The sequence below is a fragment of the Bacidia gigantensis genome (assembly GCF_019456465.1).
Source record: "Bacidia gigantensis strain McMullin 20006 chromosome Unknown contig_134, whole genome shotgun sequence".
Classification (NCBI taxonomy): Eukaryota; Fungi; Ascomycota; class Lecanoromycetes; order Lecanorales; family Ramalinaceae; genus Bacidia; species Bacidia gigantensis.
In genome coordinates this window covers 678,820-696,618 of record NW_025408593.1, presented here as the reverse complement: position 1 = coordinate 696,618, position 17,799 = coordinate 678,820, and the positions used below count along the sequence as shown (strand labels likewise).

General features: G+C 50.7%; 7 protein-coding genes across 7 annotated transcripts; 3 read left to right on the top strand and 4 right to left on the bottom strand.

Annotated features, from left to right (window-relative positions):
- Positions 1 to 126: 126 nt before the first annotated feature.
- KY384_001974 (uncharacterized protein) lies at positions 127 to 2,709 on the bottom strand (the record flags this gene model as incomplete). Its single annotated transcript, XM_044810500.1, has 2 exons — positions 127 to 1,410; positions 2,287 to 2,709. The coding sequence occupies 2 exons, from the start codon at positions 2,707 to 2,709 to the stop codon at positions 127 to 129; spliced, it is 1,707 nt and encodes a 568-aa protein (XP_044672474.1).
- Positions 2,710 to 4,461: 1,752 nt separating this feature from the next.
- KY384_001973 (uncharacterized protein) lies at positions 4,462 to 6,594 on the top strand (the record flags this gene model as incomplete). The annotated part of the gene is made up of 2 exons (XM_044810499.1): positions 4,462 to 6,226; positions 6,248 to 6,594. The coding sequence occupies 2 exons, from the start codon at positions 4,462 to 4,464 to the stop codon at positions 6,592 to 6,594; spliced, it is 2,112 nt and encodes a 703-aa protein (XP_044672473.1).
- Positions 6,595 to 7,242: 648 nt separating this feature from the next.
- On the bottom strand, positions 7,243 to 9,627 carry KY384_001972 (uncharacterized protein; the record flags this gene model as incomplete). Its single annotated transcript, XM_044810498.1, has 5 exons — positions 7,243 to 8,463; positions 8,605 to 8,824; positions 8,881 to 9,111; positions 9,162 to 9,469; positions 9,517 to 9,627. The coding sequence occupies 5 exons, from the start codon at positions 9,625 to 9,627 to the stop codon at positions 7,243 to 7,245; spliced, it is 2,091 nt and encodes a 696-aa protein (XP_044672472.1).
- A 1,051-nt stretch (positions 9,628 to 10,678) lies between these two features.
- KY384_001971 (uncharacterized protein) lies at positions 10,679 to 11,797 on the top strand (the record flags this gene model as incomplete). The annotated part of the gene is made up of 1 exon (XM_044810497.1): positions 10,679 to 11,797. One exon carries the CDS (start codon positions 10,679 to 10,681, stop codon positions 11,795 to 11,797), a length of 1,119 nt encoding a protein of 372 aa, XP_044672471.1.
- Positions 11,798 to 12,661: 864 nt separating this feature from the next.
- On the top strand, positions 12,662 to 13,255 carry KY384_001970 (uncharacterized protein; the record flags this gene model as incomplete). Its single annotated transcript, XM_044810496.1, has 2 exons — positions 12,662 to 12,988; positions 13,121 to 13,255. 2 exons carry the CDS (start codon positions 12,662 to 12,664, stop codon positions 13,253 to 13,255), a joined length of 462 nt encoding a protein of 153 aa, XP_044672470.1.
- A 218-nt stretch (positions 13,256 to 13,473) lies between these two features.
- Positions 13,474 to 15,237, bottom strand: KY384_001969 (uncharacterized protein; the record flags this gene model as incomplete). Its single annotated transcript, XM_044810495.1, has 1 exon — positions 13,474 to 15,237. One exon carries the CDS (start codon positions 15,235 to 15,237, stop codon positions 13,474 to 13,476), a length of 1,764 nt encoding a protein of 587 aa, XP_044672469.1.
- Positions 15,238 to 16,122: 885 nt separating this feature from the next.
- On the bottom strand, positions 16,123 to 17,634 carry KY384_001968 (uncharacterized protein; the record flags this gene model as incomplete). Its single annotated transcript, XM_044810494.1, has 3 exons — positions 16,123 to 17,336; positions 17,382 to 17,548; positions 17,597 to 17,634. 3 exons carry the CDS (start codon positions 17,632 to 17,634, stop codon positions 16,123 to 16,125), a joined length of 1,419 nt encoding a protein of 472 aa, XP_044672468.1.
- Between the last annotated feature and the right edge of the window lie 165 nt (positions 17,635 to 17,799).

The window sequence follows — 17,799 nt, the reverse complement described above, 5'->3', positions numbered from 1 at the left end:
AAAGTAGAGTCCATCCTTCTCAAACGCCCCCAAGAATGCCAAACGCCTTCGCTCGCTCGCTGGAAAATGTTCAAGATGAGTCGACGTTTAAAACATAACTTCATGATCCCGCCACACTTATTTCTGTCATTGTCTGTCATGATTTTGGCTGTCCCCTGGTCCAATGGTAGGCGTACTGTCCACAATCTCTATAGCCGGCAGATTTGTATCCACACGGACGCTTGGGAGCCTTGGGATGCCGTCCCCTGGCTCTCGAATTGGACTTGTATAATCTGGTGGAGCATCTTTCGGCTCCGGAATAGCGGCCTCGTCGTACCCAGGTGGTTGACCTATGGGAGGGCTGGCTTCGCTGCTGCCAGGCGTCAGAACCGATGGATCACTGCCATGCATACTTTCATTTCCACTTCCACTGGGGGTCCGGACTGCCGCTCCATTGCCATTTCTATCAGCCGATGTTTGAGGCGTAATTTCATTCGCCGCCTCGGAGTCCGTCGTGACGAACGATTCAGCCGACGTTGCCCGGTTATGACGGCTGAACACTGGGAGGTGAAAGCGTGAAGCGCGTCTCGGCGCAGAACTTGACCGATCCCGATTATTTGCACCATTGCCAGCCATGTGAGCAGCATTGTCTAGAAGCGGTCGATGGTCTGAATCAATGCTTTCTGCTCTTAAACGAGACCCGTCGTGTCTTGCCAAACCCAGCTCGGCGTAGCTGACACTGCTAACCCTACGATCTCTTGACGCCGCTCGAGCGTTGTGTTCCGCTATCAACTCGCGTGATGTCGGAAGGCTCGCAGTGCTACTTTCTGCGCTGACATTGCTATCCGATCTTGCTCGCGCTCGTCTTTGGGCATCAAGACGCAATTGCTCCAATCGAGCCCAATCACCTTGTTCGCGTGCTTCCCGTCGCTGTCGGCGCCTTTCGTCACGGTCTGCAGCTTCTTGTCTCCGAACTTGTCGAATGTTAAACAGTGCCTCCATGTCCTCTTCTCTTCGAGCCTCCTCTTCTTCTGCTGTTTCAGGAAACTCGACCACCGTGTCAACGCCACCACGCTCGCCTTCGCGAGCAATTAGATGCTCGTCGGGCCTAGGTGCCGGGTTGTAGGCAGGCAAAGTGAGAATACTTCTGAGTGATGTATGTCTGTCAACCACATCCACAGTAGTAGAGGTCATGTCGGTATTATTGGTCGCCGAACGCGATGCACTGTATGATGTCTCTTCATCATGGTTGGCGTTTGGATCTTGTCGGCGGCCCATGCGCCGCAGATTAATGGGTGAAGAGCGTAAGATATGCCATTTCGATCTTGCAGCTGTCTTGGGCGGTGTCTTATACGAAGGAGGGCGGGTCTTGCGATAGTAGACATAAATCGCAATGACGATGAATATGCAGCCAATTGTGGCCGAAATCGCCTATAATTGTTAGCTAGGAACCGAGTAGATGTTCTGGGGAATTACGATGAGCGCTGGATTGGACTTAGGATCCTTGCCAGCACGGGGCATCAAGATTTGCGGATGCATGGTGTTCAGGAGGCAACGACTTTATACAACTCGAAATAGTCTGTCAACGATCATCATGGGTGGATGAAAAGCTGTCGCTGATAGCAGAGGCAGGCCCCCTCAAGAGGAAGGTCGTGGAGAATTCTCAGCGAGGAGCAGAAGGGCAGGAAAACAAGGATGTCAGCACTTGGCAGGCTAGAACTAAAAGCTGAGCTGATCAAGGCAAATGCCGTAATTCAAGGTTCCAAGCTTGTGGACGAAACATCCATTGCCTCTCAATACTATGTCGGCGAAGAAACAACGCAAAAGATTCTCGTTGTAAGAGGGCATTCGTGTGAATTGAACATGTTGTGGTACTACCTTCAGATTATGGCAGGCAGACCCAAGCGTTGACCCTCGATGTGTAAAAATAGAACCGCGGCTACCCTAAATTCAGGGACGAAGGCATTCGAAGCCTCAAATCTCGTTTCCTTCGAGGCTTCTTTCTTGGAAATAGGCAATTAATTCAATATCATTGCGCTACCAGTCGAGTACGTAGGTTTACTATTATATACTCTCAATGCATTTCCCAATGTGTTCAAAATGGTCTTTACTCCACGTTCAACTAGTCGCGATGCAGCTGTGCTACCAGATTGTGACAGTACTGCCTGCGCTTCAACGTTCTATCCACCATGATTAATCCAATGGTAATAGATTCTCAAGGTTCACACGTTTGTAGAAAGAGATGTGACCGAAGCTCTATACATGCGTAAGTCAAAGTCGAACGGTTTCCTTTCATCAAACACGTACCTCCCAATGCTGGGCAAGCGTATTGTGATCCTTCATGATCAGTCGTGAATTGATGAATCTATCATTCTGAAAGCCTCGATCTGCAATGTGACCCATACTTTTGACGATCCTAGCGCCTTCAAACGTTTCGTCGTCTGCAATACCTATGAGACCAGAATCGCCTATGTCGTCAGCAAACCAGGAGAGCTCTCCACGAGGCACATTCGTGTCGCCAGTCAATTTAATAGCTTCTAATCTGCCCGAAGGTCTGGCTGCAGCTTCGTCTTCTGCCGTCTCGCCAACATCAGTCCCTGGCTCAACTATGATCCCTGCTTGGTCGACATGAAAGTCATTTTGACGGGTTTGATCATTGCTGCTCGTAGGTAAGAATACGACCCCTGAGGGAAGACCCGACGAAGTTGACGACCTTCGAGTAGACGTCATTTTCGGACTTTCTTCCCCATCCCTGTGAAAGACGAGCAGAAATTCACACCCATGCGCTGAGTAGTCGCCAACCCAAATGCCTTGCCATGGCTTCTCCCGAGTGGGGGTGTAGATTTCCTTCAGAAAGGTGCTCCACGTCGTAACATCTCCATTCAAGCTTAACGACGGGAAAGGTAAGTGTGATTGGACATTGAAAGGCCTGTGAATGCGGAATGTGTAATCACTTGCTACAGACAGGGACTTTGGACGTTGTGCTTCCGAACGAAACTTATTTGCACTTTCATTGCGCACACGGTGTGGAGCGGGAATAGCTGCTGGTGGCCAAAGAGACATACTAGGATGCAGCAACTTTGGCGACATAGGCTGACAGAGTGACAATGAAGAGACTAGGCCTTGACGCAGGTGCATCATCACGTCTTTCCTTGCACGATTTTCGTATGTAGCACCTTCATACTGAAGCTTGACGACTGGACTTGGTGTCGATAAACCCACTTCCGGTCGAAAACTGTGGATAAGAACCGAGGGATCATACGACCACGGTTGGGCTGAGTGTGACCTCTGTCGAGCTCGAATTGAGTATGCTACAACATCTCCTGTTTGAGGATCATAGTCGGCCACAATGAGTTCTCCAGTATATGTTCTATCCGAGAACCAAAATCTATTTCGAACCAAGAACCAGTATGGGTGGTGTGCCATATATAGATGACGCCAGCATTCGGCCGGCTCGGATGACCGTAGCTCTGTCGTAGTGGGTATGTTTGAACGCACCAGCGACTCCCACAGAAGATCATTGTGGCAATGGGAGCGTAGATACCGCGAAGTGGCGGCCAACCTTGTGAGGCTCACTGGCGACAAAAATGACAATATGTGGAATACGATCTCGGAAGGCAGTCTTTCTAACGAGATCTTCATCATGAATTTCTCTTCGATTGATAGCCGGTGGATTAAACTCGGAAACGGCCTTTCCACGCTTGAGAGAAGCTAGAAAGGGATGCAAAGTTTGAGGATTGAAGTTCCTGAGGGTCAATCTATTGGGCTTGGCCCTTTATTTGTTGTCAGCACTGGATCTCCATACTGACGTAGGAGTCGTCATTATTTTTCTAAGGAAGGTGCTTGCGAAAGCTAGATTTGTGGCCAAAAACGAAAAGAATTGGTTGAAGGAATCAAGAATGCCCAGGACGTTAGTGCGTGGCGGCAGAGCTCGGAAGCTACCCGTAGAACTAACTATTCTGCAAAGAGGCTTGTCGGGATCTCACAGAAGGGACTACATATTTTGGACATGAGCTAAGAGACTTCATCTATGCTATATCAACATGCTGCTTTGATAGATGCACTCCCTTTTCAAGCGGCTTTGCTTTTAATTTCGGCGGCAGAGTGGAATTCTCGTGCAATGCCGATCTGTGTGGGTCTATCAGTCTAGCTTGCTGTGTCAAGAGGCACTGTGGGCCAGTCATCACTTGCATTAAACCTGTGTTTTGGCCGCTAACAACGCGAGACCGCGTAGCGGCAAAGATGCCAAGCCTTGTTTACTCTTCCGATAAGTCAGATACTATCCAGCCTATCCCGCCTGTGTACGTGTGTGCTGCTTCACCCTTTTGGACATACAACACCCTCACTCTTTGTTGATGTTTACTTCCAATGCGCGTCCGTACATGTGTTGATTTTCTGCCCTTTGCTTTATAAAGCTGCACGCTTCACCAATCTTCCTCCCACTACCAACTTTCCCACTCAATCACCGAATCATCCTCTGCAATGGCACAAACTTCTGCAGATATGGATGATCGACCTGTGGCTGTCCGAAGGAAGCGAAGGTCAAGCACTGCCCTCACCGACGCTCCCCAAGAACTCAAACTTGAGCCTGATGAGGACTGTATCCTAATCTCACCTGAAGAGGCCAAAACACCCTCCAGACGCCAGAAGCGAGTCCGCTTCTCTCATCCAGGAGCAGATGCTGCGGGTCCCTCATCATCCACGGGCCTGACCCCTTCAATGAACCGCACCTCCTTTGCTGCCTTCCGGCCTCAACCAAAATCCAGGTCTCGTGTACCTCCGCGTCTATCACTCCCCAACCCAGGGGAGATGTCTCTTGTTTCCCCATCCCTAGCTTCTGCACCATCAACCGGTGAGGTACTGATCATGCCTTGGTGTGATAAGATGGACGAGAGAGCAAAACGTCGTTTGAGGAGGAACCACTTGAGTGAGGTACAGAATGAATACGACGCCGGCCAGAAGCCTTCGCCGAAGACCAAGGCGGAGTATGAAAAAGAATTACAGCATGTCAAAGCCCAGATCTCCTTCTTAAACAAAAATCAGATGCACGGCGAGGCAGACGGCGAGAGAACTGCCTCAAAGGAACTCAAGCGAGCACGCGAGCTCGAAGAGGAAGTCGTCCGCCTGAAGCAAGAGATCCAAGACCGTGGTCTCACCGAAGCCCATCAGCTTGCCGACGTCCCAGCGTATCAGCCTCTAACGCCAAGCCCGACGATCGTCCTCGACGACATTACCGATGATTTTGAGGACACGACCGATGGCAGGCAGGAACCCCTGATCGATCAGGCATCACCGACTACCCCACGTTATGCCGAGGCCTCCACACAAGCCTCTATACGTGATCCACAACAAGATGACATGCTTCGCACTGCTCGACTAGAGTTTGAGCATACATGCCCGGGAGAAAATGCTCTTGGCTTGATACCGGAAACTTCAAAGCAACTCATCGATGCCATGCTCAAACAAGCTGGGGTATCGGAGACACGCCGTATAGTCGCTGAAGCAGAGCTGGGCAGGGAAACTACCACCAGGTCAAATGTGCAGAAGAACCTCAATTTGGCCCTCGAACAGCAAGAACGGACTCGGAGACATAATCGAAAGGTCTGTGACGAACGAGATGCTCTGAAGGCCAGGGTCAATGCCGCTCATGAACGGGTTGCCGAACTTGAAGTAAATGTCGAGGCTTCGTGGACCCGCGAACAAATGTTGGAAAAATCTGATTCCGAAAAGGAGAGATCAATCCAAAAGCTCGGCAATGCCATGAATAAAGAGCGCACAGAGGCTCGCAAACTCGAAAATCTCATCGAACAAATGGATGAAGATCATAAGGCTGAAGTGTCTAAGTTGCATTCCGACTGGGATGAAGCAGTGGCAGACCTCGAGGATAAGGTTGCTGCAGAGAGTGAGAGTCGTGACGAAGCCGAAGCAAAGGTCGAGAGGAGGAACATAAAGATTCGCGAGCTGCAAGCGCGTTTGAAGGAACTAATTAAGGCGGTCAATGAGCAGCAGTTGAAGATTCGTAACCTCGAGGATGCTCTTGAAACCGAACGTATCGGTCGTGAGCGTGCAGAGACGATCAGTGAGGAAGAACGCATCGGTCGTGAGGAAGAACGCATCGGTCGTGAGGAAGAACGCATCGGTCGTGAGGAAGAACGCATCGGTCGTGAGCATGCAGAACACAATGTCCTGAAATCAGAACACAACGCCCGTAACTCAGACAAGCGTTACGAACAAGCCGATCTAATGCGTGAACTCATGGCACGAGCAGTACAGGAAGAGCGCGACGCAGGCAGGCGAGCAGTACAGGAAGAGTGCGATGCATCCAAGCGAGCAAGCGCCGCCGACCGAGCGGAGATCTCACACCTACTCAAGAAACTTGAGGCTCTTCAGGACGCTCGGATCAGCGACTCTGAGAAACGCAATGCGAACGTTCTCGAACGCCAAGGACTGTTGACTCCAATAGTGGGTTCCCGTTTCCGCGATGTTGATGAGATTGATGGCATGGGTGATTCTGTCGAAGTCCGACGCGGCAAGAAAGCCAAGACGAGAAAGCGACCTGACAGTGGCATTGTCATTCTTGAGGAGGATGAGGACGAGGTGATGGGTGATTACTAACTTATCATTGGAAAATGTGAGGACGAGAGAGTGATGTGTGGACGAGAAGGTGGATGATTTGCTGAGGATTGTCTGCCATTGTGAAGGAATGTCTGCGGAATTTGCAATGTATAACCATGCGGTGCTGGCAAGGAATTTCCATGGTGTGGTGTAATTTAACCAAGTGGAGAACGCCTCTCTGAGAGTATACGGGCCATATCCCCTCAATACAGAGATCTCATATGATTAGCATCAAATAAACATTCAAGTGAATCTTGTGTCCCAGCGTTGTCTTGTTCTGTGCCATCAATTAGTGAACGCGTTTGATTAAAGAGACGTCCTGAAGTGGGGCCAGGATTCCACGCCAAGACCTTTTCTTCTTCGCCAAGGTGACCCCTTTTTCAATCGTCGGCGGCCTACTTTGCATTACAGGTGGACTCAAGATAGCTGAGCAGCAATACTTTACAAGGAAGCAGGGATCGTAGCAAGCCATGAGCTCAGAATAAGTGTATTAAAACTCGATTCTCATTGCTTGCCTGCTATATGAGTAGAGGGAACTTTGCTAACACAGCAGCTTGCAATCTGACATGTCTTCACAAACGCAACAAGCCATTGATTGAAATGACCATCTCAGTCCTGACCACAGCGCTGCTCGCTGACTTGGCCGACTCAAGCAGCCGCCGCGACCTCAAGTAAAGGCTTGACCTCCTCACTAGTGACAGCAGCAAGATCGAGCTGATCACCACCTTGCTGCTGGCGGATCTTCTCGAAAATGACCTGCTGTCTCGCCCACTCACCATCCCCCGCCACATGCTTCAAGGGCGCGTCGTCACTGACATCTGGACCAGTAATGGGCTTCACATCCTCCGTACGATCAAACTCCTTGGGTAGCGGACCATAAGGCTGCTCGATCTTGTCGTTGTTGTAAGCCTCAACCGCGGCCTTGAAATTAACGCTTTTGCCGGAGTGAGCGAAGAGGAACTGGTAGACGCCACGAACGGCTGATTCCAGTGCGCCGACCACCCACGCATGGTGGGCAGATGCTGCTTCGCCGATGATGATGTGCTTGCCATCATTGCGGACGACCCAGGGATACATGTTGCGGAATTGGCCGGGACCGAAGTAGGCGAATGCACCTTGGGTACCGGTATCTTGGTACCAGTCATAGGCGTAATGGGACTGGTACTCGCCCCAGATGAGCTCGTGTAGCTTGTCATACTCAGAGTTGTCCTTCATATGCAGTCTAGTCAGATTGTCGACCAGAAGAGCTTTCAGCTCGTCTTCATCCTTAGGAGAGTCTCGGTGAATGAGAGCACCGAGACGCTGTGCCTCTTGAGACCACGTGTACGAGCAGAGAAGGACGCCCGGCTTGTCGACTCCCTTCTCTGGGTCGTAATCATAGATATTGTAGGACGGATAGACGCAATTACGAATAGGTAGGTCGGTCTTGCCGCTGCCACCCTGAATGATTCCCCGTTTGAGCCACCAGAGGGATTTGAAACGAATGCCAACTTTGCACGATGCGCCATAGCCTAAGGAGCGGATCGCTTGTTTCGTTCCCCAGTTGAGGTTAAGACCCCGAAGATCCATTCTTTGCATGGCTCCTAAGGGCGCCGAATTGAAGACCGCGTCGTATTCGCGAGGCTTATCTTCGTCTTTGACAGAAACTCGCACCACAACATCATCCGGGACTTTCTTACCCTTTTCGTCCTTCCAAGTGAGTGTTTTGCGCGCCAGCTTCGTTGCTCTCTTAGAAAAGGTCACAGTTTTCTTGCCATTCTTGTCTGCGTTGACTCTATTGTACATTCTCTTGGCGATCTCCTGGGAGCCTCCTTCGACGCACCTCCATTTGTTGAGCGGGGCAGCGAAGTTGATGTCTTCGAGCACCATCTTGACATTTTGGAGTTAGTAAAATTCGTTAGAGATAAAGATAATCCTGGAATACATTTCTGCAGTTCATGACGAGACTAGGTTGTTGGACCAAACTTGTCTTTCTCGGGGAAATTGATTAACATGGAAAAGCTGGCTTACCTCACTCAGAGCTTCATCGTACCATGAAGTGCCATAGCTATATGTCTCCAGCCACTCTGTCGTGTTGTAATCGTACAGCTTCGAAAACCATTGTCGGACACTATAGGCGTCGCCAAATTTCATAAGAAAATTCCATCCTTTCTTTGGGTCTGCCTTGAGCTTGTCCGTGAAAGGCTTGATCATGTCCTCAATCAACTTCGAAGGCACTTCATCTTCATACCTATATAGGCTATGTAAGGATTCATCGCATTCCCGGTGAAACGAGATGATACATACCAATCTAAGAGCCCAGTAACTTTGAATGACTTCGCCGTTGGAGAATCATTTTTCTCTTTCTTTGGCGGATCACCCTGCTTTGGCAATGGGTCAACTTTGGGGACGACTCGGACATCATTGTAGAGCTGTGGGTTATTTGGACCCGTTAAATAGTATGGAATCAGATCGCCAACTTTCGGTTCCTCGGATGAGCTGTCCTTCATCTCGAGAAGATCGAACAGTGCGAAAGTGCTACCGAACATTAGTTCATGGAACGTAGTGGCTTTGATCATGAGATTCACGGCGCCATTGGCTCAATATTTGGGAAACGCATGGCTCCGACATCATAGTAATCATGTGGTCCTGGGTTGGGAACGTCCTTGAAGTAATACGAGTAGAGCCGGCCGCCGATCCTATCCTCGCCGTTCGATTCAAGAATTTCATAGGTCACGTTGAGTTTGAATCTTTCGTTCAAATAATCAAATATCATGGCAGTGAATAGGCCGGCACACCCAGCTCCAATTATGCCGACATTGAACGACGATTTCTGGGTCTCCTTGTCGAGGGTGTCAGTGATTGGAGCGAGCTCATTACGATTCTGTGGCGTTGGCTAATAGCTGATTAGTTATGTCTCCACGAAACAGATCCCATTTGTACCAAAGAAGGTATGCCTCTTTGAATCTCGGCTAGCTGCTCACGGATCGCGATAGAGGCCCAGCGAGAGGCATATGATGCAGTGTTCGACTGCCTATCTGTATATTGAGCCATGGTTTTGCTTAAAGACTTGAAGCTTAGTCACGAAAAATGGACCATGGGGGAGGAAGACCATGGAAATAAAAAACGTGAACTCTTCCTCTCCTTATATGCAACGCAAGATAAAGACACAGGGACGCAAGAGTGTTCGAGATCGAGACGAATTCAGGTCACTATCCGTGCTGGCAAAGCCATTCGCCATGCACACGATTTTGCCAGTGGACGGCTAGGTATAGCAACACGCGCTCATGCAGTGTGACAACGCCAAGCGTAACTGCAAACGGCTGGAAATGGCATCGATGAGAACAAAGAATGCGGGCCCAGACTGTTGTAAAACTATTTCAGCTGAGTCCGTTCAACGCCGCAGAGGTACTATCAGCGCCGTCAGAGACAAACGGGTATGGCCGCTGCTGCTGCGGGCGGGGAATTCGATCACCCCTGCCATTCTATGGCCATTATGGGTTAAGCTCAGACCACCTAGACTCACTAGAGCTTCCAGATTTGGATCCTTGACGGCCAGAGACGTCACGGCGTGGGTACATGGACATAAATCTTCACGATCGATGCGTGTTGCCGAAAAATTGACCAGATAATGGCAAAAAGGCGGTCAATGTTTGAGCTCCAGACTCGGCTTGTCGGCGTCAGTGCAAAGCTCCTCCCGTTCGCCCAAAGCAAGGCCTACGTCTCGTGTTGGCTGGACAGTTCTTCTGACTCTGAGGTGATTGTGGTGCATTAGCGACCTCACAAGCACTTCGTAAGCTCATCGATTGTGTGTGTGATTGGCCTTTCAGGTCTCAGGTAGTAACTGCAGAGACGATATTCGCGGAGGGAGTCATGCACAGCTCTAGTGTTGTGTGGGGGACACATGCTCCAAGTCAACCGTGTACATGCATAAATAGCTTGAAAAGTTTGATCACAGAAGCAGCTACGGGTACATAAATTGATATTTGGTCCGAGCTGGTGCTGAGTCCCCAGTTGAGAGCCCCAAGTTCACGTCTGAAGGGAAGGTGCAATATCAAAAACCAGACCTGGTCATTGTCTTGATTACAACAAATCTGGCCTCAAAATGGCAGCTATTCGCCTCCTTCTTGTCGTGGATGGCTACTTCAGCTTAGGGCCTCAGGACCGGAACGATCGTAGTTTTTCAGTTTCGCACCTCATCAAGACATTGAAAAGCAGTACGGCACCCAAAGTGTCTCTAGATACTGCCCATCGAGATGGTGACCTTGACGCAACAATCTGGGGCAAATTTGACTTCGCAGAGTCCGTCACTGATCTGAGTATCTATCAGGAGATCTGGATGTTTGGTTATAATGGAGCCAACCAGATGGATCCCAAGAATGCAACCATTCGGCCTCCGCTTCGAGAGCCTGAGCTGCGAGCAATCTCTCAGTTCATGCAGAACGGTGGAGGTATTCTGGCATCTGGAGACCATGAAGGTCTCGGATCATTCATGTGTGGCCGCATACCGCGAGTCCGGTCAATGAGAAAGTGGTTTTCAGCAAAGGACACAAGCCCAGATATTCCGGCTGAAGCTCCCCGGAATTGGCCAGTCAGTGGTCCAGATCGAGCTGACACACTTCAGAAAGGCGTCGATGATGAATATCTTTTCACGAACCAGTCTGACGACATTCCGCAGCCATTGAAGCTGATTGAAGTGCCCAGGACTGGAATTCATGAAGTCTTCAAGTTAGATTCTCAAACGGTTCTGCAGCATTTTCCAGACCACTTCCACGAAGGTGAAGTGCTTGGCTTCGGAGGTGTAGATGAGAAGAGTTCCAAACCATGGACTTTAGAAGGTAAGCTGACCTTTGACGGCAAAACATTCGTCGAATATCCCAGCAATGGCAGCGGCCACCAGGAGGTGCCCCAAATCATCGCTACAGGCACAGTGACCGGCGGACACAAAACGGCCGTCGAGAAGGGCAAGCTTTGTGAAAGCGGCTTTGAGGAGGATGACTCGCTCACGAATGCAAAGACAATCAACACGCTATCTGTTTATAATGGTCACGAAGTAGACGTCGGTCGCGTGCTGACAGACTCGTCTTTCCATCATTTTTGCGACCTGAACCTGATAGGAGATCCTTGCGCAGTAGCGAAGAGGACCCAAGGATTTGACCTTGGATTTTTGGCCGAGATGGACCATTTCTTGTTGAACGTAGTGAAGTGGCTGGCACGCAAGTAGCAAGTAGCCAGAGCAAAGGACGATGGCAAAACGATATTCTCTCAATGAAAATGAGGTACCAAGGACACTACCTGTAAAGACACGACAACAGACTCCTCGCTGCGAAATGTCGACGTCTTTCAACTTGACGTCCGCATTATCCAAGCGTTGGCTTGATTCCCCCAACTTGATAGCCTATTTTCAATCGTTATATACCTGCGAATGACTGAGCATCCGCTGCACTCTCCTGCTCATAAAATAGTGTAAGAATGGGTTGCTAAATAAAAATCAGAGAGGAGGGCGATTTGAGCGGGGAGCATTTCCATAAATGCGCGGTCAAGATGGGAATTGCGCGGCAAAATCTGATCTGGGGGATGATCTTTTCCTTCCGCAAAAAATCGTTTACAATCTCAATGCTTGATCATCTTGCCTCCCATTGCCCAGTAACGCTTTCAAACATTCCTGTACAAGTCCCGTTCATGTTTAGCGGCTTCTTTCTACGCTCTCTCTGCAGTCTCTTGCTCAATTTGGAACCTTGAATAGCCAATCGAAAACCTCAAAACCACAATTCCTCTGCAGGCCAACAACTATACGATCTCCACCTTGCGCACTGCGTCCTCTCAACTGCCGGCCTGCGGGCCTCACAGATCCCAGCCCACCCTCTGAACTCACTCTCCATTCACCACACAAATCATGTCCCTAGTCCACCTCGCCTCCGCCTGCTCCCACCTCCAAAACGCCTCCAAAGCCCGGCTTGGCCTAACCTCCGTCCCACGCACGAATCAACTCCACCACCTCTTCCTCAGCCTGCAAAAATGCGGCTACATATCCAACGTGACGATGGGTGGACCCTTCCCCCCGCCTCCCTCACCAGTATCGCCGGTCATGTCGACGAATCCCGCCGCAAGAGACGATCTCACGTCGCATGTTGCTGTGAATCCTAATGACTTAGAGAGCGGCGAAGGAAGAGGGGGAGAGGAGGGAAAGGGAGAAGAGGAACATGGAGGGGCGCTGACACAGGCGAACGTGGCGAGCAGGAGACTATGGATTGGGCTGAAGTACTTTAATAACAGGCCTGTGTTGGAGAAGATGCGGCTGGTTAGTAAACCCACGAGGAGGGTGGCGATGGGATTGCCTGACCTGGAGGGGCTGGTAGTGGGGCAGAATAGGGGGTCTATCAGGGGTTTGAGGGGGATTGGGGAGGCGATGTTCGTGAGTACGGATCGGGGGATCATGGAGATAAGGGAGTGCGTGGAACGGAGGCTGGGGGGGCTTTTGCTATGTCGGATTAACCATCCTTGAGGGAGAAGGGTGGAACGAGACTGGGGAGAACTTCGTTACAAGATGCTGGCTGAGACTCTAGCTAAGACTAAGAAGCTGGATCGCAGCAAGAGGCGGCTCAACAATCACAGAAGGCCATCTTCACCACATATTGACGTACAGGAGCAGGAGGGTACGGTACAGCCGTGCGATGAGTGATACCCAATCTCAGCGCTGTAAATACACATTAAGTTATATAGCGGACTTAGTATAACAAAGCGAAGGGCAGCAGCCCGTACATAATACACCTGAATCATCCTGGTCCCGCCAGGCCAAAGAGTTGCTGGGGAATGAGTGCCCAATCTCATGCTTGGTATCATAATTCCCAAACGCTGTGCCAACGCCAAACGAATGCTGAACGGCTAACCAGCGTACTTTTAATAAGCCTCGAGTGCCTGTGATGCTGGCTCAGTATTTTCAATTCCTCTGGTGACCTCCTGTGCCGCCCCTGTCGCAGTAGCAATTGCTGGCGGCGCTTGTGTAGGCTCAACATTCGATCCTTCCTCTGGGACCTCCGCTAACGGCTCTTCTCCTATCTCCATGATCTCATCTTTCGAAGCCTTACCGTCGGACTTGGTATCGGTCGATTCAGAGCTTTTCCTCTTCGGCCTAGTCGCATGACTAGCATTCTTCCTTGGAGGTGATTTTGGCTCGACCTTCTCATGGGTCTTTTGCGCTGAGCTTTGGGTTGGCCGCATCATGCGCTCCAGGAAGTTACCCGATGGGACTGCTGTACTTGCCATAGAGGCTCTCGCCTTGGGTTTTGGTTTCTCGTACGGCTTGGAATTGGGTGGTAATGAAGCTCTTGCGGGTTTTGATGTCTTGGTAAGGGATGCGATACGACCGTTTGGAACGTACGAAGCGCTGCTTTGTCTGCTGGACACACGTGGGGCCGGCACACTCGCTTCGGGACCATGTTTAGCTGCCGAGGAGGCGGTAGGTGCCGTGGCAGCAGTCGGTAGTTTGGCTGGCTTTGTTGGTGACTTAGGACGAGGTTTGTTGAAGGATGGGCTTGCTGGACTTGATTTCTTCGCAGGCTTCGGGCCTCCTGTGTTCAAGATCGTTGGCTTTGAGGCTGCGGACTTGATTGCCGTAGTTGGATTCTTCACCGCTTGTTTTGCGGTATCTGCAGCCTTGTGTAGGGTCTGCGTGGGATGCCTTGCTGGCTTGTTTTGCTCGGGCTTCGATACCGAATGCGTCTTCGACGAGGCAATCCCTGGATGGGGTTTCGCAGTCGATGCCTTCGCGCCTGTTGGAGAGAGCGAGACGGCGTGTGGTCCATTCAAGCTTGCCTCTGCCCTCTTTCTGTGTGGTAACGGCTTTTCTGGCTCCTTTGTTGCAGCCTCTGAATGGTCTGTAGCGTCAGGGGCGCTCTTGATCCCATTTCTTGTGGTCTTTGTGTTCGTTGCCTCCTTCGGCTTGCCATTGACGAGAGGATTGTGCTTGGGAGGCTCCTTGACAGGTTCCTTCAAGGCTTGAGTCGGCGCCAAAGTTACGGAATGTTTGGATGCTGCGGCGTGTGGAAGTTGGTTCGGTAAACGCGTATCTGAGCTTTGTTTCGCCGTGGATGACTTCTGGCTCGCAGAGGCCTGCTTTGCAGATTGGGGCTTGGTTGGTGCGGGTATAGAGGGTGGCTTATGCAGGGCGGTCTCGCCTTCGAACGGGGAACCTTTTAAAATGGATCCAAGGCTTTCATTGTCTCCTGGCAGTGCTTTCCCTCCAGACACTGTAGCTTCATCTTTGGGATCACTCGATAGCATTTTAGGCACGTGATCCTCGGCGGTAGAAACCGGTTTGCCTGGATTTGCGGTTTCTCCATTCACATGTGAAGTAAGGTCTGCAGTCTTCTCACGGTGAATTGGTTGGTGTCCCAGTGAATTCCTCACGTCAGGCCCGATCGTCTCGTGAGCTCCATCCAATGTTGAAGGGCCAAGCTTGGGAACATCTAAGGTGGAAGCCATGTGTCCACTGGGTTCAACGGCTACGAAGCTTGTGCGTATTTTGCTGAGAGGGCGGTTGTGCTCGCTATTTACACTCGCGGCGGGCGACCTGCCTCGAGAAGGTGGTGAATTGTCCTTGTCTTGTTGGTTCTGTTCGAATCGAGCCCGCAAGGAAGCAACGCCGCTAGGGGAGGGTGACATGACTACAGCGCAGTCTGGTCAGCTACGACCGGCTCGTATCTTCTTCTTGGAATAACTCTGCGTTCTCATCTTCCACGACCAGCTCTGAGGCAGGGGTAGCAGGGATACTCTTGAGGGTGGGATGGACTTGGTGGAGGTTGACTTAGTGAGTTATTAGGCTTGCATGCAGCGGAACCGCCTGCATTCCTGAAACACACGCGCCTGTCGAGGCTGTCGTGCTGTTGACAAGCATGCGAATACACGATGAAGAGGAATCTTGAACTTACAACTTGGACGGGCCTTGATTTCAGAGCATCATATCTCAGCGTTAGAGCACCGATCAAAGCGGGCGAGTCTAGCATTCGAGAGTATCAACACAGTAGTCACGTCTTCATTTCCCCTGAATAAACACGCCATTCCCAATGAGGAAATCCTAACAACTCTATGGCACCATGACGTTGTAAACGCTCGTTATAACTCTTATAAATGATATAGCCCCCAGTCAGATCATCCCAACTTTCGAATCCTCTCCGTCACAAATCCAATCTCGCGCAGCCTTTGGTAGATTGAGGGAAGCCCGCATTTACATGTCCGAGCTGTAGGGAGAAAACGCTCTAATCCCCCTCCCCCCAGCTGTAACATTCGTCTGCGATGGGACACGTCAAGGTCATCTCATGCTTCAAGCGTTGCGCCAAATGCCTTGCCGGACGATGACTATTTGAGCTCCATCAGTCAAATGCCGCTGATCAGCTCGCATTAACCTACCGCCGTGAGCTTTGGACCGATGCCGTCTGAAGATTTGATGCTATCTGAAATTATCGGCGGTTTGTGTCAAGCTTGCAGCTGTTATCTTTGGCTGTTTTTTGACTCCAGGCGTTCTTCCATGGTGTTCAAGCCGCCCTGGGATTAGCCCATTCTCTTCCCAATTCCCTTGATCAATCGATTAACACCTTTGTCAACCCGCCCTGCTTGTTGCTCAAGCTTGCCAGCTTGCTGGCCAGGACCTGCTTGCGGGCCGGTGTGCTTTTTATCACGCTTGGCTTCATCTTCTGTCGGTCGATAAACCTGACTATGAACATCGTAACCTGTGCCCTGTCGCTCTGGTGCCTGCGGCGGCTGTGGTGTGTATGTAAAATTGGAGTAACCACCAGGAGGGGCGGGAGATTGATGCCCTGTAGATCCAAGATAATCTGCATATTGAGGCTGAACGTGCTGCAACGGCTGATGAGCACCTCCAACGTACGAATTGCCGAGGACTTGCGTAGCCGGTGACTGTAAAGGCTTGCCGCTCTCGTCATATTGTGGTGCATCCGCTGTTTGTGGTGGAGGACTGAAGGTAGGTACCAGCTGTTGGTTGGAAGGAGAGGCCTGATTGGGTGGGCTTTGAGGTGGTGGTGGTGGGATTGAAGCAACACTTCCCAAGCGCTGTCCAGTAGCTGTTGGTATGTGTGACGAGGAAGGAGCTTGTGGAGGAGAGCCAACATAGCCATGAGAGTAAGATGACTGCCCGTATGGCGGGCGAGACAGTGAGCTTTGTGAAGCCATTTGCGTTTGATCCGCATATGCTGCTGCAGCTAGACCGGTACCGGTATCCGCATCCGCAGGCGGTGGAGTCTTCTCTCGATGCTTGATGGGTTCAGGGGCAGCAGGGGCAGCAGGGTTATAAGCCAGCGGTTGGTAAGCAGCTGGATCCGCTGGCTTGGAAGAGCCGCCCGTAGCTTGAGAAGAAGGCGTTTGTGATGGGCTATTGTTGTTGCGAGCTTGATAAGAGGGGTCCTGTATGGCCGCTTTTTCAAGCTGTTGCACAACTGGGCTCATGGCCTTTTCTTGAGCAGGTTGCGGAGTCGGTACGTCAAGCAAGACTACCTGATCATGTTGCAGAAGCTTTTTAACATTGTTGACAAAACTGTCTGCATCCTGTGACGTCCAGAAGTACACGTCCACGGTATGGAGAGGGAGGAGACGATGGCCCTGCGCGTGTGGATCCGGCAACATCCAATGATGCTGAGCTCTTGGGGTAGGAGTCCCAGCATTAGAGCCCCTGCGATGGTACCCATCTATGGTCACTGTGCACAACGTAGGGTGTTTGTGCGATTGGCGAACGGTGGCTGTGTCGAAATCTATCTACTCTTAGACTGAACAATCGCCCTTGCTGATAGACTCACTGCCAGTGAAAGCATCTTGGTATTGAGTGCCAGCATTGTTCGCAACCTCTAGTCTTGCTCCACTTCCACTTCTGTTACCATAAAGATACAGATAAGAGCCCTTCTCAAAACGGTGTGAGGAAGGCTTTGGTGTGGGAAGGCCGAAGAAATAATGAATATCAGCGAACCTATAGATTTGAGCTGTGTACACAAAATCACGTGCAAGAAAATCTTACACGATCATTAATCTTTCCTCTCCTGCTTGGGCAGCCATGTTGTAGTATATTTGTGGAGGTTTTTAAAGTATTGTGGAATCTCATTGCTTCATAACTAGCAAGAGGGGCGAAGAGGTCTCGGAGCTATGCGTGATTATACTTTTGGTCGACCGTAGCCCCTGACCTTGTTCCCGCGGCTAAAATGCCCTCGATGCCACAATTCT